This window comes from Ursus americanus, chromosome 17 (genome assembly GCF_024610735.1).
Source record: "Ursus americanus isolate L20-20 chromosome 17, mUrsAme1.1.p, whole genome shotgun sequence".
Classification (NCBI taxonomy): Eukaryota; Metazoa; Chordata; class Mammalia; order Carnivora; family Ursidae; genus Ursus; species Ursus americanus.
In genome coordinates, this window is record NC_142143.1 from 9,611,478 (window position 1) to 9,634,207 (window position 22,730).

Consider the following 22,730-nt stretch of genomic DNA (forward strand, 5'->3'; position numbering starts at 1 on the left):
CTTGCTCAGTGGCGGGGGCCAGCCCGGCACCGAGCCTCGCCTGGGACGTGGTGAGCTGCCCACGCTCGCTGCCCTGGCTTCTCACTGCCGCTCTCTTTCAGTGCTTCTGCAGCCTGTCCCCTTTCCCGTTCCTGAACATGGCCCAAGTCTGTCCACCCTTCGCTCTCAGAAGGCCAAGTCCGAAGGATGTACGCTGTTGTTACCTTAGATGACTGCTCTGTGGAACCGACCCAGAGGACGATTCCTGCGCTCGGAAGTTCTGTCCTTCCTTGGTTTCTGAGGTAGCTTCGCCGTCTGCCGAGGCAGCCCACGTCCTTCAGGACCCCTCCCTCTGCACAGACTCATGGGGACGGCGCAGGGTGGACAGGAGTCATCGTCTCCCCACCCAAGGCTCCCCACTGCGTCATACCTCCAAAGCCCGAGCTGTGCTCCCGACCCCCATGTTCCTCCACCGCCTGCCCTCAGTCTCCTCAGACCGGCTTCTCCTCCTGTCTTGTTGAAAACCACAGCCTCCCACCCGAGCATCAACCACTCTTGTCCCTGGCCCTCGCCCCTGCATCTGAGCCGTCACTGAGATTCGACTGCTGTCTTCACTGTACCTCCTCCTTCCCACCGCCACTGCCAAGTTCAGGCCCCACACCTCCCTGTCTGGATCCCTGCACCTGCTGCTCCCCAGGCCGTCGGCCTTACCACCTCAATCCCCTCTAATGCACCTTCTGTGCTGCCTCCAGGGATCTTTCTAGAACAACAATTTCATGGTGTTCGTGCCCTGTTGAAAATTCTTCGGTGCCAGCTATCCTCCCTCCCCCTGTCCAGTGGCAGAACCACCCTCGGTCCCAGCACCCAGGTGCCTCATAGTCTGATGCCTGCCTGGCCTCTCAGCACCCAAACCACAGCACAGAAACCCCTTGAAGTTCCCCAAGTGTGTCCTGCTGTTTCCCAACCTCAGCACGTGCTTTCTCCTGTCTGTGCAGCTCCCAACTCTCCCTTCTTCATCAGTCATTTTTACTCTCAGAGCCTCCCTTCAGACCCCAAGCACAGGTTAGCTGGCCCTCTGGGCTCCGTATCCCCCTGGATTCCTTCTCTCAGGGCACCCATCACACTAGATTACAAATGTCTGCTTGCCTGGGAACATCTCTGAGGCAGGGACTCTCCATCACCATCCAAGCACCTAGTGGGTGTTCAGTGAATATCATGGAAGGGCTGAAATGAAGTCCTTGTTGAAAGGGAACAGGAGTATGAATAAGTAAGAATTAGCATGCCCTTAGCGAGTGTTTCCTAAGTGCCTGGCGCTGTTTTAAGCACTTTGTGTGTCTAACTCGCTCGTTGAATCATCCTATCGGTCCTCAAGGTGGGGACTGTCACTTTCCATTCTCCATGACGTCAGCGGGCTGCGTCTCAGGGCCCAGAGGGGGTCCCAGGGGACCAGCCAAGAGGGGCCCTGGCTGCTCCCAGGCTGGAAATCAAAGCCGAGTCAGCAGGAGGTGAAAGCAGAGTTTATTGAAGGTATGGAGAGAGAGCAGGTGGAGACAGAGTGTCTGGGAGACTCAGAAAGGAAAGAGGTATGAGTCTTGTCTATGTTTGATGTCTGGGGTGGTCTGGTGTATGTGTCCTCACAGGCAGCCAGGAACTGGTTCGAGCAAGGCAGAGGCCCAGATGTCCTTCCTTGGAGCCAGGCGTTTTGGTGTCGATGTCTAGCACCAGTGGTCTGGCATACACTGTCCAGTCATTCTCACCCAGGCCTTCCTTAGGTGTCATCTATGCTGGAGAAATTGTCAACTCCTTGTCCTTTACAAGGAGGCCATGTACTATTTGCATTCTGAGGCTTGTGTGAGGTGGGGGGTGTGGGTCCTGGCAAGAATAAAATCAGGAAAAGGAGCAAAAAGCAGATCTTTATGGAGTCCTTCCATTTCCCTGTCTCATCTGGATGGGGAAACAGAGCACATACAGCTTCAAGAACGTTGCTCAAGGTCACATGGCTTGTAAGTGTAAGAGCTGGATTTGAACCCGGGCAGTCTGGTACCAAAGTCGGTGCTCTTCACTGTTCCGACTCTACTTTTGCTCTAAGTTAACAGGAGGAATGGTGAAAAAGACAAAGAGAGCTCCCGGCTAATGCAGGAGGCTTGCTCAGCGTGGCACTATGCCCTCCGCTACATGGCCCTGAAGGGAGAGCCAGGGGGTCTCTCCCTTCGCATCCAGGAGGTGGGGGGCAAGAGCGGGATCTCTTTGCTCTTCATAAAGCTAAGGGGCAGCCTGTGTGGTGTTTCTGGGATCAGGCTGCCCGCTTCAGAGCCTCCCGGGCCATGTGAACTTAGGCAAGAATCCTAACCTTTCGAGCCACTTCTATAAACCGGGGATGCCAGCTGAGCAGGGAGCTCGACACAGGGCTTGATCTCAGGACCTTGGCATAACCTGAGCCGAAGGTAGACCCTTAACTGACTGAGCCACCCAGGCGCCCCGACATATTATTACGTTACTAAGGTAGTAGCTTTGGAATCAGAGGAAGGTTCCTGTTGCATCATAAGGAAGCCTGAATTTTCTGCCTCTTGGAGTTCACTGATAATTCTATTCTAATTTTAGAATTCCGTAGGTTTCCTGGGAAGGCGGGAACTTCCTGGTCCAGTGATTTGCATGTGTATGATATCTACGTTTGTTGATTGCTGCTGATTGAAGTGGGTGAGAGCTTGCCCCCCCCCCCCAGCCTGGAGTTACAAGTTTCGATCCCCGCCCTAACGCTTGCTGGCTGTATGTAAAAACGCCTGGAAAGGCACATAGTCGGCTCTCACTTTAAAGGGTAAATGTTGTTTTTAAGTTGACGCCAAGATGACTGGCGGGAAGATGGTGTGATTGGTAACAGTAACAAGGTGTGGAACGTAGGAGGAAATGCAGGTCTTGGGCAGAGAGGATGATGAATCGGCCTGTGGCTCCAGGTGAGAAGTGGTTTTTTTCAAAACCAACAGCAATAAGAATGTGAATTTTTTTTTTTCCCTAAGTCTTTCTGTTCAGCTAAAGAATTAGAGAAGTTTCTCTCTTCTCCTTCTCCAAGAGCCATATGGCTGGATAGCTTCTGGTGGATCTTTCATGAGAGGTACCAGGTAAATGCAAATTTGATCTCTTCTCTCCCTCGCTTAAGTTATTTTTCTAAGGAACAAGCCCCAGCCTCTTTAATGAAGCCTCTCTGATCGTGTGGAGCACCCCTGCAGCCCCGTCTGCCATCCTCCCCCTCCCCAGACCTCGCCCATACCCCCTGTGCTTCAGCCACTGCACAGTGTCTTGTAGCCCCTGGAACATCAGGAACCGGTCCCTGTCACGTGGCTGGTCACCTGGTCAAGCACAAGGCGCGAGCAGAGTCAGGACCTCCCAGCCCAGACTTCGGGCGCTCGCTTCAACAATCGGCTTCTACGCATCAATCTAGTTTATAAATCTAAAAATGAGTGTACTATTTCATGAATAACATGAGGTTAAACTCTCAAGAATAATATTTCTCAAAGTTCACCCTTAAGAGTAGTACAAATAGTACATATTTCAGCATCTCAGCCGTTGGCCGTTTCAGCCAAGGACTCTAGTAATTCCTTCTCCACTTTTATTCCTGGTAGCCCAACAAGGAGGTCCAGAATAAGCTGTTTGACCGGATAGCCCAAAACTACGCCTCTCTCTTGTTGCGTGAATCCAAGTCCCACTATGAAGAGGCTCTCTTAAAAGTGAGCATCGACCACTGTTGGGAGGGAAGAAATCACACTAGGTATCTCTTCACTTCTGATGCCAATAGAACGCCCTTCACGTTCTTTCCGTGAAGCAGTAAGTAGGTTGTGCGATATCCACGCACCGACTTGTAACGCAGCAGTTACAATAAATAAAGTCTATCTCTATATGGCATGTTTCAAGTGAAAAGCAGAGCAATTTATAGAACTCCGTGTTTAAAAATGTGTATGTGTATGTATATATATGTATGTGTGCCTATGAATAGAAAAAAAAATCTGGAAAAATACGTACTAAACTCTTAGCAATGGTTATCTCTGGGGAATGAGGTTGTAAGAGACTTCCTTTTCTATTTTATGTATTTCTGTAGTAATTATATAAGCATGTAATTTTAAAAGTATGAATATATATTCACAAAGACCGATTTAACTACATAAATTATTTAAATTACCACAGTCAGGCTTAAAAGGCAAAGGAGAAACCGCAGAAAACACATGGCATATACATCATACAACATAAGAAACTCTTACAAATTGGTGTGCGTGGCTGGCTCCGTCAGAGGTCCATGCCACACTTGATCTAGGGGTCGTGAGTTCAAGCCCCATGTTGGGTGTGGAGATTACTTAAATAAATAAAAACTTAAAGAAAAAAAAAAGAATTTATACAAATCAATAAGAAAAAATGACAGTTGACAAAGTACATAAACTAGAAATTCACCAGAGAAGAAATATAGATGGGGAAAAATAGTTCACCCTTAACGGTAGTCAAACATACAAATTAAAACAATAATCATTTGATACCCCTTTTTACCTGCGAGATTGCATGGATTCAAGAGTAATTCCCAGGGTTGTGAAGGATCTGGAGAAATGGCACTCGGACAGTCTGAGTGAGAAGTGAATTGATACATTTTTGCTGTAAGGCGCGTCCACTAGTTGAGTGTCCGCCTACCAAGTCCCGTAGATTTTCCGTGCCTCAGTTTCATCATCCATGAAATGGTGATAATGCCTCGCTCACTGAGTTGTCCTAAGGATTAAATGAGATGATGTTTGTAAGGCACCTGACATACCGCCCAGCACGTGATAAGCCCCCAGCACATCATAGCCGCTTATAATTACTACGTGATTCCATCTTCTGGAGGGCGTAATCAAATACTGAGGAAAAGCTGCTTTCCCTCATGCTTTCCACAGAGTTTTGACTGCCTGCTAATGTGCCAGACACAGAGGTAGCTTAACAAATAAAAACAATTAATCCACGTAATTTGCAATGTAAAGTCTTAGAAACAAGACAACATCCACTGATGGGGGATGTTGAAGTAAATTTTGATATGCCAATCCGCCCAATATTATGAAGGTCATTCTTGGGGGGAAAAAGTTCCAAAGAGTGGGTAACAACCCAAGGAGTGCTTATACTATATTGTTAAATGAATAAGGCCAGATATAAATGTATAATTTGAGATCAACCATAGTTAAGAAGGAACACCAGTACCACTTATGCATAGGGAACAAAAAAAAAACAGTAGTAGTACTTCCTGTTATCTCTGGGAGGTAGCAAGATGGGCAGGTCAAATATATCTTGTTGTCTGGGCTACTCTTCGGCCAGGTGGCAGAATGGGCTGAGCCACAGACGAGGAGCAGAGGAGCTGGGGGAGGGGGAGGTTGCTGGCCAAGCATCTCATGAGGTTTGAGGTGTGGTCCCCATGCAGGGTAAGGAGTCCACCAAGACGTGGGCCAGCAGCAGATGGAAATACCCCCCCACCCCCCCGTGAATGGAAGGCAGCGCGGTGTCAGGAAGAGAGTTTTATCACAGATCCTCTCTGCAGTCAGGAGCTCTTTTCTGGGTGTGGAAATGTCCAGGCTGTTGTCTGAGCTCTGCTCCCCCTCCCCCCACCCCCAGAAGTTGCCATCGCTGCTGAGTAAAGCCGTGTATACCAGCTTCTGCTGCTGCTTCCCGCAATCCTGGTTCAACACGCACGAATTCAAATCGAGCATCTGTAACACGATAAGCCTGTGGATTTCAGGTAAGAGGGGGCTGCTCCATCCCGGGGAAAGTGATTCCCGAAGCACTTTTCTGCCTGAGCCTAGGTGTGTGGTTTGCCATCGCCCTTGCTGACATCAGAGAAGGGAAGGTGTGCAGTTAGAGCCCCCAGGAGGACTGATTTCCCTGCTTCCACAAAGAAACCAGCTCTGAGACCTTCCTCGCCCCCTCTTTGTGCCCAGCAATCTGCAGGAAGCGGGTTTCAGCAGACGTTAGTTGCCCGTGTGCTGTGGACTGATGGACCCAGAGCTCAGGAACCCAAAAGCGGATGCTGGTTGGCTAATCTCCCCCTTCCCCTCCAGGGTGACCCCATGTGGCCTCACCGTAGTCTCCTTGTCCCTGCCACACACGGTGCCAGGCTGAGGTTTGCTTTTTAACTACCTTTCACTCCCGTTCCCTACTCCCCTCTTGTCGACCTAGATATTTCCCGAGGTCATTAACATCTGCTTCCAGTTGAGAGGTTCCTGTGTACTAAGGGCTGTGCTAAGTAAGCACTTTACATTTCTTACTGTCTTGGGCGCCTCCAACTTCATTCCCACATTGGGATATTTGCTAGGAGAACTCACAGTCTCAGCACCTGGTTATATTCACGGCTGAGATTATAGCAGTGGAGTCAGGACACACAGCCAGGGAGTGCTCTTTAAGGGAAAAGACAGGCAGAGTCTGGAGGACTTCATGTGCAGGCTTCCTTCCGCTCTTTGCCTTCCATGAGGAGTTAGGCAGGGCGCTCTCATCCCCCAGCAACACAAATGTAGCAACACATGTGATGTTTCTGCCCGGGGAAGCGTGCTAGAGACACAGCACCCCAGGTTTATACTGGGGACCGGTCACGTAGACACCTGTGTCTATCATATACCAAAATTCCAGGAAAGCAGGTGTTCAGCAGAACCCACGTTGTTCTACAGATAGTCTAGGCACAGTGAGCCATGCTTATCAATTAGGGAAAACATTTCCCCCCAGCTATATTGTTATCATTGACCTATGACATGGTGTAAGTTTACGATGCACAAAGTGAAGATCCGATGCGTGTGTGTATTGAGGAATGTTAACCATAATAAGGTTAGTTAACACATCCTTCAGCACACACAATTACCATTTTGTTGTTATGGCAAGAAGACTTAAGGTCTACTCTCAAAGCAATGCTCAAATATCCAACACGGTATTGTTTTTTTTTAAGATTTTATTTTTATTTTATTATTTGAGAGAGAGTGCGAGCGAGAGCGAGCAAGTGTGAGCATGAGCAGGGGGAGGGGCAGAGGGACAAGCAGACTCTCTGCTGAGCCAGGAGCCTGATGCAGGGGTCCATCCCAGGACCCCAGAATCATGACCTGAACCAAAGGCACATGCTTAAACCAACTGAGCCACCCAAGTGCCCCTACTACACAGTATTAGTATCTGTAGTCATTGTGCTTGTACATGAGGTCCTGGAACTGGTTCCTTCTGTAATTGGAAGTTTCTACCCTTTGACCAGCATGTTTTCCTTTTCTCCAGCCCCAGCCCCTGGCAACTGCCATTCTACTCTCTGCTTCTATAAGTTTGGCTTTTCAGATGTCACGTATAAGTGAGATCATGCAGTCTTTGTCTCTCCTTGCCTGTCTTATTTCACTTTAGCATAATGCCCTCAAGGGTCATCCATGCTGTTGCAGTGTCTGATTTTCCTTCCTTTGTTACGGCTGAGTAATATTCCGTCATGTATCTGTACCACATTTTCCTTATCCATTCATCCATCGATGGACACTCAGGTTGTTTCTACATCTTGGCTGTTGTGAATAATGCTGTGAATGTGGGATTGCAGAGATCTCTCTGAGACAGAGGTTTCATTTCGTTTGGGCATCTATACTCAGGAGTGGGATTCCTGAATCATACGGTAGTTTGATTTTTAATTTTTTGAGGAACTTCCATTGTGTTTTCCATAGTGACGATACCAGTTTACATTCCTACAGCGCACCAGGGTCCCTCTTCTCCACATCCTTGCCCACACTTGTTATCTCGTCTTTTTGATAATAGCCATTGTAACAAAAGTGAGATGATATCTCATTGCAGTTTTGATTTGCATTTCCCTGTTGATGAGTGTTGCTGAACGCTTTTTCATGTACCTGTCGGCCATGTCTTTGGAAAAATACCTGTTCAAGTCCTTCGCCCATTTTTAATCAGATGATTTGGGTTTTTTGCTATTGAGTCTATGAATTCCTTATACACTTTGGATATTTAACCCCTTATCAGATTTATGGTTTCCAAATGTTTTCTTCCATCCCATATGTTGCTTTTTCATTTTATTGTTTCTTTTGCTGTGCAGAAGCTTTTTCGTTGGATGTCATCCCACTTGCTGATTTTTGCTTTTGTTACTTGTGCTTTTGGTGTCATAACCAAAAAGTCATTGCCAAGACCAATGTCAGAGAGCTTTTTCCCTCTATTTTCTCCCAGGAGTTTTGTGGTTTCAGACCTTACATTTAAGTCCTTCATCCATTTCAAGTCAATTTCTGTATCATGATTCAGTCTTGGTAGTTTGTACACTTTTTTAGTTGACCACATTTTATCTCTGGGCACTCAGTTCTGTTTCATTGATCCATGCGTCTGTTTTTTTTTTTTTTTAAATGATTTTTTATTATATTATGTTAGTCACCATACAGTACATCCCCAGTTTCCGATGTAAGGCTCGATGATTCATTAGTTGTGTATAACACCCAGTGCACCATGCAATACGTGCCCTCCTTACTACCCATCACCGGTCTATCCCATTCCCCCACCCCCCTCCCCTCTGAAGTCCTCAGTTTGTTTCTCATAGTCCATAGTCTCTCATGTTTCATTCCCCCTTCTGATTACCCCCCCTTTCTTTATCCCTTTCTTCCCCTACCGATCATCCTAGTTCTTATGTTCCATAGATGAGAGAAATCATATGATAGTTGTCTTTCTCTGCTTGACTTATTTCACTTAGCATTATCTCCTCCAGTGCTGTCCATGTTGTAGCAAATGTTGAGAACTCGTTCTTTCTGATAGCTGAGTAATATTCCATTGTATATATGGACCACAACTTCTTAATCCAGTCATCTGTTGAAGGGCATCTCGGCTCCTTCCACAATTTAGCTATTGTGGACATTGCTGCTATGAACATTGGGGTGCATATGGCCCTTCTCTTCACTACGTCTGTATCTTTGGGGTAAATACCCAGTAGTGCAATGGCTGGATCATAGGGTAGCTCAATTTTTAACTTTTTAAGGGACCTCCACACGGTTTTCCAGAGTGGCTGTACCAACTTGCATTCCCACCAACAATGTAGGAGGGATCCCCTTTCTCCACATCCTCTCCAACAATTGTTGTTTCTTGCCTTGTCTATTTTTGCCATTCTAACTGGCGTAAGGTGGTATCTCAGTGTGGTTTTGATTTGAATTTCCTTGATGGCTAATGATTTTGAACATTTTTTCATGTGTCTGTTAGCCATTTGTATGTCTTCATTGGAAAAGTGTCTGTTCATATCTTCTGCCCATTTTTTGATTTGTTTATTTGTTTCTCGTGTATTGAGTTTGAGAAGTTCTTTGTAGATCTTGGATACCAGTCCTTTATCTGTAGTGTCATTTGCAAATATATTCTCCCATTCCGTGGGCTGCCTCTTAGTTTTTCTGACTGTTTCCTTGGATGTGCAGAAACTTTTAATCTTGATGAAGTCCCATAAATTCATTTTATCTTTTGTTTCTCTTGCCTTTGGGGATGTGTCATGAAAAAGGTTGCTTTGGCCGATGTCGTAGAGGTTGTTGCCTATGTTCTCCTCTAGAATTTTGATGGATTCCTGTCTCACATCGAGGTCTTTCATCCATTTGGAGTTTATTTTTGTGTATGGTGTGAGATAGTGGTCAAGTTTCATTCTCTTGCATGTAGCTGTCCAATTTTCCCAGCACCATTTATTGAAGAGACTGTCTTTTTCCCACCGGATGTTTTTTCCTGCTTTATCAAATATTAGTTGCCCAAAGAGCCGAGGGTCCATTTCTGGGCTCTCTATTCTGTTCCATTGGTCTATGTGTCTGTTTTTGTGCCAGTACCATGCTGTCTTTGTGATCACAGCTTTGTAGTACAGCTCGAAATCTGGCATTGTGATGCCCCCAGCTTTGTTTTTCCTTTTCAACAGTTCCTTGGAGATTCGGGGCCTTTTCTGTTTCCATACAAATTTAAGGACTGTTTGTTCCAGTTCTTTGAAAAATGTCCTTGGTATTTTGATTGGGATAGCATTGAAAGTGTAGATTGCTCTGGGTAGCATGGACATTTTAACTATGTTAATTCTTCCGATCCATGAGCATGGAATATCTTTCCATCTTTTTATGTCTTCCTCAATGTCTTTTAAGAGTGATTTATAGTTTCTAGAATATAGGTCCTTTACGTCTCTGGTTAAGTTAATTCCAAGGTAACGTATGGTTTTTGGTGCTATTGTAAATGGGATGGATTCCCTAATTTCTCTTTCTTCGGTCTCGTTATTCGTGTATAGAAATGCAACTGATTTCTGAGCATTTATTTTGTATCCTGCCACGTTACTGAATTGCTCAACTTCTAATAGTTTGGGAGTGGCTTCTTTTGGGTTTTCCATATAGAGTATCATGTCATCTGCAAAGAGAGACATTTTGACTTCTTCTTTGCCAATTTGAATACCTTTGATCCCTTTTTGTCGTCTGATTGCTGTTGCAAGGACTTCTAGTACTATGTTGAATAATAGTGGCGAGAGTGGGCATCCTTGTCGAGTTCCTGATCTTAAGGGAAAGGCTTCCAGCTTTTCCCCATTGAGAATAATATTTGCAGTAGGCTTTTCATAGATGGCTTTTATGAGATTGAGAAATGTACCTTCTATTCCTACACTCTGAAGGGTTTTAATCAGGAAAGGATGCTGTATTTTGTCAAATGCTTTTTCGGCATCGATTGAGAGGATCATATGGTTCCTGAGTCTTTTCTTGTTGATATGATGTATCACGCTGATTGATTTGCGAATATTGAACCACGCTTGCATCCCAGGTATGAATCCCACTTGATCGTGATGGATAATCCTTTTAATGTACTGTTGGATTCTATTAGCAAGTATCTTGTTGAGGATTTTGGCGTCCATATTCATTAGGGAAATCGGTCTGTAATTCTCCTTTTTGATGGGATCTTTGCCTGGTTTGGGGATCAAGGTAATATTGGCCTCATAAAATGAGTTTGGTAGCTTTCCTTCTGTTTCTATTTTTTGAAATAGCTTTAGGAGAATAGGTATTATTTCTTCTTTGAATGTTTGGTAGAATTCCCCAGGAAAACCATCTGGGCCTGGAGTTTTGTTATTTGGAAGGTTGTTTATCACTGACTCAATTTCTTCATAATTAATTGGCCTGTTTAAGGAATCAATTTCTTCCGGTTTCAATCTTGGTAGTTTATAGGTTTCCAGGAAGGATTCCATCTCTTCCAGATTGCTTAGTTTATTGGCATATAGCTGTTGATAAAAATTTCTAATAATCCTTCCAATTTCAATGGTGCTCGTCGTGACCTCTCCTTTTTCGTTCATAATTTTAATAATCTGGGTCCTTTCTCTTTTCTTTTGGATAAGTCTTGCCAGGGGTCTGTCAATTTTATTGATTCTCTCAAAGAACCAGCTCCTAGTCCTGTTGATCTGCTCTACTGTACTTCTGGTTTCTGCTTGATTGATTTCAGCTCTAATTTTGGTCAACTGCTTCCTCGTGCGTGGATTAGGCCTGTCCCTCTGTTGCTGTTCCAGCTTCTTGAGGTGAGAATATAAAAACTGCATTTTAGATTTTTCTATTCTTTTGAGTGAGGCTTGGATGGCTATGTATTTCCCCCTTAGGACTGCCTTTGCAGTATCCCATAGGTTTTGGACTGTTGTATTTTCATTCTCATTGGTCTCCATAAATTGTTTAATTTGATTTTTGATTTCCTGGTTTATCGAGTCATTCCTGAGCAGTATGGTTCTTAGTCTCCAAGTGTTTGAGTTTCTTCCAAATTTTTCCTTGTGGTTGAGTTCCAATTTCAGAGCGTTGTGGTCTGAGAATATGCAGGGGATAATTTCAATCTTTTGGTATCGGTTGAGACCTGTTTTGTGTCCCAGAACATGGTCTATTCTTGAGAATGTTCCATGGGCATTAGAATAGAATGAGTATTCTTTGGTTCTGGGGTGTAGTGTTCTATATATATCTATGAGGTCCAACTCGTCGAGTATGGCATTCAAAGCCTTTGATTCTTTGCTTAGTTTTTGCCAGGGTGTTCTGTCTATTTCTGATAGTGGAGTGTTGAGGTCCCCTACTATTAGTGTATTTTTATTTATATGTCTCTTTATTCTGGTTAAGAGTTGGCTTGTGTATCTTGCTGCTCCCCTGTTGGGGGCATATATATTTATAATTGTCACATCCACTTGTTGAATACTTCCCTTAAGAATAATATAGTGCCCTTCTGCATCTCTAACTATAGTCTGTAGTTTAAAATCCAATTTATCTGATATGAGAATTGCTACCCCAGCTTTCTTTTGAGGTCCATTTGCGTGAAAGATGGTACTCCATCCCCTTACTCTCAGTCTGAATGCATCTTTGGGTTTGAAATGAGTCTCTTGTAGACAGCAAATGGATGGGTCATTTCTTTTTATCCAATCTGCAACCCTGTGGCGTTTTATGGGATGGTTCAAACCATTTACATTAAGACTGATTACTGAGAGATATGATTTTAATGTTGCCATGTTGCCAGTAAAGTCTTTGTTTGTATTGGCTGTGACTTTCTGTTCTGTATCACTCTTGGGGCCTTTTTACTTTTATAGAACCCCCCGTAATATCTCCTGTAGGGCTGGTTTCGTGGTTACGAAATTGGTTAGTGACTGGCGATTCTGAAATGTCTTTATTTCTCCATCAATTCTGAATGACAGCCTTGCTGGATAAAGGATCCTTGGCTGCATGTTTTTCTCTGAAAGAGCTTTAAATATGCTCCCCCAACCCTTTCTCTCATTCCAGGTCTGTGTAGACAGGTCTGACGTAATTCTGATGCTTTTGCCTTGGTACGTGAGAAATTTCTTTGCCCTGGCCGCTTTCAATACTGTATCCTTGCATCTAATATTTGCGAATTTCACTATGACATGACGTGGCGTAGGTTTGTCATGGTTGAGCTTGGGAGGGGTCCTCTCTGCCTCTTGGACACGAATGTTTGTTTCCCTTGCTAGATTAGGGAAGTTTTCAGCTACAATTTGTTCAAATATCTCTTCTAGACCTCTGTTTTTCTCCACCCCCTCGGGGATGCCGATGATTCTAACATTGGATCGTTTCATTGAGTCAGTAATCTCCCGTAACCTACATTCGTGGGCGTGGATTTTTTTAAGACCATCTTCTATTTTCATTTTTTCCTCTATTAACCCATCCTCCAATTCACTAACCCGTTCCTCTGCTTCTGCGACCCTGGCCGTCAGAGCCTCTAGTTTTGCCTGCATTTGGCTCATAGAATTTTTAATTTCTGTTAGATTCGCTCTCATTTCTGTCCTTAGGGATTCTATATTCTCAGTAACCTTTTCGTTAATAGTTTTTTCAATTCTACTCATCATTTTGACCATCGTTACTCTGAATTCCATTTCTGATAATTTGGTTACATCCATATCCATTATTTCTGTGGCAGAGGCCACAGAATCACTGTCTTTTCTTTGCTGGGGGGGGCTTCTCCTTCTTGTCATTCTGATGAAGAGAGGTTGCGGGGTTTCCAGAGCCCAAATTATTGACTGGGTCCCAGGCCGTGCCCCTTGTTTTATAGGGATCTTAGGGATGTGGGCTTCTTCTTTAAAGATTTTATTTATTTATTTATGTGGCAGCCAACCAGCGAGAGAGGGAACAGAAGCAGGGGAGTGGGAGAGGAAGAAGCAGGCTCCCAGCGGAGGAGCCCGATGAGGGACTCCTTTCCGGAACGCCGGGATCACGCCCTAAGCCGAAGGCAGGCGCTCAATGACTGCGCCACCCAGGCGTCCGGGTTGTGGGCTTCTTGATTTTTCAGCCTGCCTTCTGTGTTCTGGGGGAGGGGCCTGCCGCGCCGATACTCAGGCAGCCATGTTTGGGTAGAGTCTTGGCGTCCCCTGCGAGGGGGGATGGGGATGGGCGCTCCCTGAGCCGGTATTTCCAGGCTTTTGTTCTCTGGCGGCTTTCCCTGGCGGTTTGCTGTGCCTCTTCTGAGAGTCAGAGCAGCAGCGGCCGAATTTCAGCCTCTGTCACGGAACAGAGGGATTGCGGCCCGTTCTCTACTAATGTTCTGGCCACTTTAACTCTGTTTCTGTTGGTGCTGCTCAACCCTGCAGCGTCCCGGGATGTGCGCCCCACACCCGGCGTCCCAGCCCTCACTTCCAGGGCCGGCGCGTCTCTGTCCTTTGTGTTTCTAATGCCGCCAGCCGCCAGCCGCCAGCTGCCCCGCGCGCGCTCCCGGATCTCCCGGTCTCAGTCTGGATCCAGTGAGCGCACCGGGATTCCGGTGTTCCGGGAGATGCCTGGTGGCGCGCGCACCCGGCTCACGGTCTCAGTCTGCTGTTTTGCGGGTGCCGTCCGCGAGCCCCGCCCGCTCTCCCGTGCAAGTGGCTGCCGCTTCCCGGCGCCCAAACGCGGTGGCTCCCTCCCCCTTCCGTTTATCTTCCGATATCTGTGCACAGTTTCATGGCTCCCCGCTTCGTACCTCAATACTCAGCGCTGGAGATGGTCATTTGTAGAGATCCAGATGCGTCTTCCTGCGTCTCAGGCTGGTTCCGTGGTTGTTTAGGCTGGTCTGGTACCTATCCAGCTCGACTCGGGGGACCGGCTGAAAACGGTGTCTCCTACTCCTCCGCCATCTTAACTCCTCCTCCATGCGTCTGTTTTTATGCCAGTACTGTACTATTTTGATTTCTTAGCTTTGTGATATAGCTTAAAATCAGAGAGAGTCATGCCTCCAGCTTTGTTGTTTGGTTCTTTTTTTCAAGATTACTTTGGCTAGTCAGGGTCGTTTGTGGATCCTCACAAATTTTAGGATGTTTTTCTCTACTTCTGTGAAAAATACCATTGGAATTTTTCCCTTTTTTTTTTTTTTTTTTGAGTTTTGATAGTGATTGCATTGAATCTATAGATGGCTTTGGGCAGTATGGGTATTTTCACAATATTAATTCTTTTGATCGATTATACAGCATATCTTTCCATTGATTTGTGTCTTCTTCAATTTCTTTCATCAGTGTCTGATGGTTTTCAGTGTATATAGATTTTTCACTTCCATGGTTAAATTTATTCCTAAGTGTTTTATTGCTTTTGATGTTATTATGAGTGGGTTGTTTTCTTCATTTTTTTTTCACAGAGCTCATTGTCAGTGTATAGAAACCCAGCTGACTTTCATATGTTGATTTTGTATCCTGACAACTTACTGAATTTGTTTATTAATTCTAACAGTTTTGTTTTGTTTTGTTTTGTTTTTTTGACAGAGACAGACACAGCGAGAGAGGGAACATGAGCAGGGGGAGTGGGAGAGGGAGAAGCAGGCTTCCTGCAGAGCAGGGAGCCCGGTGCGGGGCTTGATCCCAGGACCCTGGGATTATGACCTGAGCCGAAGGCAGACGCTTAATGGCTGAGCCACCCAGGCGCCCCTAATTCTAACAGTTTTTTGGTGGACTCTAGGTTTTTCTATATACAAGATCATATCATTAGCAAGTGGAGATAAATTTACTTCCTCCATTCTGATTTAGATGCGTTTTTTTTTTTTTTCTTTTCTTTTCTTTTCCTTTCTTTCTTCTCTCTCTCTTTCTTTGTCTAATTATTCTGGGTGGTGAGAATGGATATCCTTGTCTCATTCCTGGTCTTAGAAGAAAAACTTTTCTCATCATTGAATATGATATTAGATGTGGGCTTGTTGTATGTGGCCTTTATTACATTGAGGTGTGTGCCCTTTGTACCCACTTTGTTGAGAGTTTTTACCATGAAAGGATGTTGAATTGTGTCAGATGCTTTTCCTGCATCTACTGAGATGATGGTGTGATTTTTATCTCTCCTTTCATTAATATGGCGTATCACATTGATTTGTGGATGTTGAACCATCTTTGCATCCCAGGGATCAGTCCCACTTGATCATGATGTACGATCCTCCTGATGTGCTCTTGAGTTCATTTTGCTGGTATTTTTTTGAGAATTTTTGTGTCTATATTCACTGGGGATATTGGCCTGTAGTTCTCTTTTCTTGTAGTGTCCTTATCTGGCTTTGGTATCAGGGTAAAGCTGGCCTCATAAAATGAGTTTGGAAGTGTTCCCTCCTCTTCAATGTTTTGAAAGAGTCTGAGAAAGATTGGAGTTCATTCTTTAAATATTTGGTAGAATTTGCCTGTGAAGCCATCTGGTCTCGGGCTGTTCTTTCTCTGGGAGGTTTTTGATCACTGATTCAACCTCCTAACTCATTACTGGTCCGTGCAGATTGTGTATTTCTTCATGATTCGGTCTTGGTAGTTCGTACACTTCTAGGAATGTATCCACTTCTTCTAGGTAGTTGGGGAAAGTGGGATCAGTGTAAAGAAATGTTTACCAGCCAACTTGCAGATCCTGGCCAAAGGCCAACCTCGCAAGCAAGATTTTCCAAGGATAGAAGCCTGGGGCCTGTTAAGTCTTTTCCGTATACCCATTTAATCCTCTTAACATATGCAGAGTCAAAGAGGTCCAGCAGCAAACAAATGGGGGAGCAGGCATTCAGATCCAGGCTGTCCCACCGCAAAGCGAGGTCTTTGACCACTGTGCCATCCTGCCTCTCATTCTCTGACTCTTTTCTTTCTGTGCCTCCTTCCCCTTAACCATTCCCAGTAATAAACTTCCTGCCCACTTACTTTGTCCAACGGAGACAGTATCTTTGCCCAAGAGTTCAAAATTTCTCTAGCAACCCTTGGTCTTTAAATCCTTTCTAAACCAAAGAACTGAGGGAGACAGTGGAGCCCTTCTACTGCCTGAGAGTTCAGGTTCCAAGAAGCCAAGACTCTGAAACACATGGTTTGCTTACAAGAAAAGCACTAGCCCCATTAACATCACCATCAAATATTTAAGGAGAGCCCGTTTCCGTTTAGCTAAGTGTGATAGTATGTTGAGCAAATACTAAGCTCCTATTTATCATGTGCTAGGCCCAGTGCTAAGCCCAGGAGGTGTAAAAGTGAATTAAGATCCAGGTCCTGCGCTCGGGTCATAGTTCAGCTCAGGTCCTAGTTCAGCGAGAGCAGAAGAGATAAGCAGGAAAAGGAATGATTACAATGCTTTCGCATCTCTGCAGCCCAGGGCCAGGTGCCCTGCTGTGACCCAGTTGTGATCCACGCTATTGAGGGGGTAGGGCGAACCTCACCATCTCTTTTCCAGAGGAAAGCACTAAAGCCCTTCCACAAAGGAAGTGGCTCCCCCACGGCCACAGGGCCCGTGTAGGGTGAGGCTAATGCTAGAAGCTCCCCCACTCTAGCAGGAGGGCATGGGGGGCAGGGGCAGGGCTCTGTCTTCTGTTTTCTGCCTCCTTTCTCCTTTATGGAAGTTTTCATGATCACTCTTCACTCCCTTTTAGGTATCTGTCCTAGCCTACAGAGCTATAACAGTTGGGACTATTCAGAACTGGATCCAGAGAGATTCCGGAGAGAAAAATTAATTTTGCGGAGAAGATTGTTAAAGAGTAAGGTACCCCTTGTTCACTTGGCCCCCTGCGCCCCTGCCACACCAGCCGCCATCTAGTTGGGGCAGGGCAGGCCCTTAGAGTTGAAGTAGTCAGGCCTGGTTCCCACCCATGCTCCCCCAAACTAGCCACCAAAATGACTGAAGTGCTATTACTTAGAAATTATAATTAGAGTCAGCACAACGTAATTGCTGGGATAAGGGGTAGAACTTGATATTATGCCAATGGACGCCAGTGACTGGGTCTACTCTGGGCCAGGCTCCATGGCTCTTTATCCTTTTATTTAATCCTCACAACCACCAGCTTAAGGACACACTAAATCCATTGCACAGATAAGGAGAGCAGAGCTCAGAGAAGCAAGTTGCCAAGGCCTCCTTTCTTATTAGCGCAACAGACGGGTAAGGGGCTCCGTGAGCCAGGCACGCACAGCCTGGCAGCTCAGACTAGTGGGAAATGTAGGCCACATAGCCACACTCCCGTGGATGAGGCGTGGCCGTGGGGCATACAGCAGCGTGCTGAGGCGGCCTGGCGAGAGGTACTCAGTCCAGCCCTAAGAGGATCAGTAAGTGGCACTAAGCTGAGATTTGAAGGATGTGTATTTGAGGCAAGTGAAGGGAAGAATTACTGTTCCAGGTGGAGGGAACAGCATGAGAGAAGACCCAGGGGCATTCCTCATGGCAGCCATGAGAGGACTCTCATGGGTAACCAGCCCGTGGGTGACTAAGCCAGGATCCAAACTCAGGACTGCAAAGCCAGAGAGACACAGTGCTGGGTTAGGCGGATTTCCTCCAGCGGGGCATGTCTGCCCCTTTCATGGGAGCAGCCCAGGGATGCACGAAGCCCTACCTTTAATAGGTCAATAGGACCCAGGGGGCAGACAACATCTACTAGTGAAGTCCTTTAACAACCCAGGACCCTTTGGAAGTGGAAGATAGGAGTGAGAAAAGTATTTTTTTCTTAAATAGGGTGAAAACAGCCCATACTGTAAAGAATGAGTCTGAGCACGAAGCGTTACTCTGATGAACAATAAAAATAATGCTATTGCACACGGACCCCATTCTTTGCACCAGCCCCAGTTTGGGTTCTTTTGTGTCCTCCCCACCCGAACCTTATGAGCGAGCCCGTTACCCTTCATCTTACAGCAGGATTTGAGGTGCAGAGAGGTTCCTGTGCCCAGGGCTTCCGGGCACAGCTCAGGGCCAGGATTTTGCCCAGAGGGACTAGTCGGCCTCATGCTCTTGTTAGCCAGTGGCCTCTCTGGCCAATGACACCGTTCTCCCCCTCAGTCCACCTCCCTTAGGGAAAGTGAGGCCACTCAGCAGGACGGGGGTGGGGGTGGGGGATCTCCTGAGAGGCGGGACTGTGCACACCACGGTGAGCTTCCTGACCCTGGACGGGCGCTGGCAGAGCTTCTCGTGCGCTGCCTAGAAGGACAAGTGGCGTCAGCATCTCTGGATGGGCTGACTCCCCATGACCTATGAGCGCCGTCCAGTTTGGGAAGCACTGGCCCAGGGCACGGGGAAGGCCGTCCTCAGAGAAGAGCACGGCTGTGCTTGTTGGGTGGAAGTGCTCCTAGCACTGCTTCCTCAGAGCCCAGCACTTTCCATGGCTGCTTTTCTAAGCATTTACATTTACTGACCCACCGAATACATTTGCTTTCCCAGCAATCACCGTGGACACACAGAAGTTTCGAAGGAGAAAAAATGTAACCTGTAAACTGTCTTCAACTTTAATCACACTCCCCGAGGTTGATGGACTGTTGCTTCAAGTGTTTAATGCAACATTTATTCATTTTGATGTTTCAGGGTTTTGAGTTTTTGTTTTTCTTTTGAAGCCAGTACTTTTTTCATATGGGTTGAGTGCTTGCCCTGTGTCCTGGCCTCCGCAAACATTATTTACTTTAATTGGTTCACCAGCCCCGCAAGGTGGTTAGTATTCAAACCTTTAACAGGATCAGAGAGGTTAGGTAACTTGCCCAAGGTCACTCCGCAGAGGGAATGACAGAGGCGCTCTGGTTTGCGTGAAGTCCCTTTTCCCCGCTGTTGCCGTTGCCTCCAGGGAGGGGGCTGTGTCAGAACTCCCGGTCCGCTGTGTCACCTCCAGGACAAGGGACTGAAGCACATTTTTCTCTTCCCTAGAAAAAGAGTTTTCTTTGTTCAGTTCTAAGAGGCATTTCTCCCAGACGTCTCTCCAGAACAAGAAAGTTCCCTTCCCTAAGGTGAGTAGAGGGCCACAGACCCAGACCCCTTGCATCCCCGAAAGCTTCAATGACTTCTAGTTGGTTCCACATCTCTGCACTCCCTGTCCATCCTCTCGGGGAGGGGTCCTCGTGGTCCTCTAGATCCGTGTGCATGAGTAGAGCACCAAAGGGTCACCACAGAAATGCAGGGATTGGGGCGTGAAGGGGATGGAAGCAGTTTCTAAGTGTAGGCTCAGCTCAAAGTGTTTTCATAGCTTTTCCTCCCTATCACTCCTCTTCATAAACCCACACCTGGCTGTCATATCTGATGAAGGAAAGATGTTAGGGTTCAATGCCGCCGGCTTTCTTTTGAAAGAATTCTTGAGATGTCTTTGGTGCAAAATGGTGGTTTTATTAAAGCACAGGGACAGGACCCGTGGGCAGAAAGAGGGGTTGTGAGGAGTGGCCCATGATATACTTTCAAGTTGGGAGGGGGTTAGGGATAGCGTAAGTCTCTAAGGAATTTTGGAAGCAAGGTTTCCAGGACCTTGAGGGAGCTAGCTGTTGTTGAGAAAAGGTCATTTTACTGTCTAGTAAAAGTTTAGTCATGAGATCCTTCAGATGTGTACCAGTGGGTGTTATGCTTGGGGGATGATTGCCAACATGTATCTTGGGGGAGTAGAGATAAAGGAAGTTTCCAAAGGAATTTTTATATGTTCAGGTAGACCCACAGGATCCTGGGGGTCGGGCTAAGATTGCCTTTTGCTCTTCGCAAAGTATTAACATCGAGGCAGCTGAGTTCCGAAAGGAAGGTCACTCTGCCTGTTTCAAGGACTCCTCAGTGGGCTGTAGATAATAAGGAAATTTAATTTTTCTTTTGTCTTTGTTTCCCACACCACTCTGGACACCAGTTTACCCCTCTCTGCCCTGTGATGTTCCTTCCTAGGTAGCTCCAGGACCACCTCGCCCCATCACTCCCCTCCCCTCCTCTCCCCTCCCTACACTCCAGTTTGAGCCCCTTCACCATTGCAGTAGGCTCCTGTCTCCCTCAACCTCCCCAGTACCCCTTGTAGTCTTTTCAAAAGGCAGATCTAATTACTATGTCATACCACCGTCACCCCCTGGCCCCAGCCTACTCCCCCTACCGGAAACACCCTCCCCCAGCCCAAATGAAAAATACCTCCCAGACTTCAGAAGGCTTCCTCTTGCCTGGGGGTAGACTGACCTGTGTGGCCCTGCCACGTCCTGCCAGCCCCATCCCCACCTTCCTCGGCTCTTGGGGCTCCTGCAGCCGGGGTGTTCTCTTGGTTCCTTGTAGACATCACATCCCCTACCAGCACCTGGCCTCTGTACCTACCATCTCTCTTGTCCCAGATAAGCTCCCTCCCCGACTGCCACCCACATTGTCAGCATCTCCTCCCACTGGTAACATGAAACCTGCCAAACACTCCCTAGCAAGGCCTACTTTTTCCAGAGAGCTGGAAAAAAAATAAATGCCTGGGAAAACCACGCATGAGGCCTTCTGCTACCCATTTTTATAAGTAATGCATCGCTGGCACCCAGCCGAGGTCACTGGTTGACTACCGTCTTCGACTGCTCTGCAATGGTAGGGTTGAGTAGCTGTGATACAGACTTCAGGGCCTGCACAGCTGGAAACATTTACGCTCTGCCTCTTTGGACACCACCCCAGTGCAGGGGACACGCGCTCATCCTTCCATCTCCGCTGAAGACCTCAGGGTCTGCAGTCTCCACCCTGGTCCCCATGCCGTTCCTTGTTCGACGTGCTCAGAGCCCTCTCCTTCCGAGCTAAGGAATTATAGGTCATTCCGCTGATCATGGCTGTCTCTCTCACTAATCTTTAAGCTGTATGTAGACCGACGTCCTCATTTCTAACACCCTGTTTTGTTTTTATTTTTATTATTATTTTTTAAAGATTTTATTTATTTATTCGACAGAGATAGAGACAGCCAGCGAGAAAGGGAACACAAGCAGGGGGAGTGGGAGAGGAAGAAGCAGGCTCCCAGCGGAGGAGACTGATGTGGGCCTCGATCCCACAACGCTGGGATCACGCCCTGAGCCGAAGGCAGACGCTTAACCGCTGCGCTACCCAGGCGCCCCCTGTTTTGTTTTTAAGAAGTAACCTATGTCAGACCAGCCTTTCCCCTTTGTTTGCTGCAGAGTTGGGGGTGTTTCCACCCTGGAACGTTCAGCCAGTGTTTGGAATGAGTGAAGGGTGTGCCTTTCTTTTGTAAAGTGGGATAAAGGCTACTGGCGACATCAACACGCGCTCAGGATGACCACTTTCAGAAAACAGGATGTGAGGACACTTGGGGATCTTTAAACGGGGATCGCGGTATTCCTTGGAAAGTCTCCGTGTCCTCATAGGGGTTGAAGGCCTCTAGTTAAAAGCCTCTTCTCTGTTCTGAAGAAAAGATTTACGGTAGCCGTACTCTTCAGTTTCGAAGAGGACAATGACACTTTATCGGTATAAAAATCTGATAGAAACAGAAAGGAGGGAAATCTGTGCATAGGTGAGGGCGATAGTAAGCAGTGAAGGAGGATGTAAGACAGAGGCCCGTCAAATCGGGTGCTTACAACATCCAGCCGCTCATCGGCTGGGGCCGCCCCATAAGGGCCGTATTTCGAGGGCAAATGACTATTTATAGGGCACATGACAGGGGTCTGAAGTCAAACATTGTTTGCCTGCCTACGGTTTGGAGCGAGCTGCCTTTCTGTGTTATCCTGTCTTTACGTCTTGGGGAGGCTGGGGTAGATGGGCTCGCCTCCCCTCCCGGATTCCATTCCAGACCCGAAGGGCCAGTTGTGACCTGAAGGTCAGCTAATGTCAGCGAATCGGGCTCCCGAGGTCACTCATGCAGCACGAGTCTCACAAACAACATTGTTTAGCCTGCCTGCGGATATGCAGGACACGTCACAGAAGCTTCCAGCACCCTCTCCCGGGTTCCAACCATAGCCGCGGAGCCATGTGGCCTCAGACAAGCTACCTAAGCTCCCCAAGACTTGCTTTCTACGGCTGTGAAATGAGTACAGCAGCAGCAGGGCCTGCTTCCTGACACCCTGAAGACTGCAGCACACGGGACGGTGTGGCCGGGCTCCCTGTCAGTCTGCGGCCACACACCCCAGCTGGGCCCTTGCCACGTGCTGCCACGCGTCCCAGTGATGTAGTTTTGGAATA

General features: G+C 46.8%; 1 protein-coding gene across 1 annotated transcript in view; it reads left to right on the forward strand.

Annotated features, from left to right (window-relative positions):
- FAM227A (family with sequence similarity 227 member A) overlaps positions 1–22,730 on the forward strand; it is an 86,217-nt gene that overhangs the window by 16,380 nt on the left and 47,107 nt on the right. Inside the window, exons 8-12 of the mRNA XM_087868702.1 lie at positions 2,994–3,095; positions 3,597–3,701; positions 5,593–5,716; positions 17,251–17,355; positions 19,494–19,573. Coding sequence (XP_087724828.1) covers positions 2,994–3,095; positions 3,597–3,701; positions 5,593–5,716; positions 17,251–17,355; positions 19,494–19,573 — 516 coding nt within the window. The remainder of the gene's footprint in view (positions 1–2,993; positions 3,096–3,596; positions 3,702–5,592; positions 5,717–17,250; positions 17,356–19,493; positions 19,574–22,730) is intronic.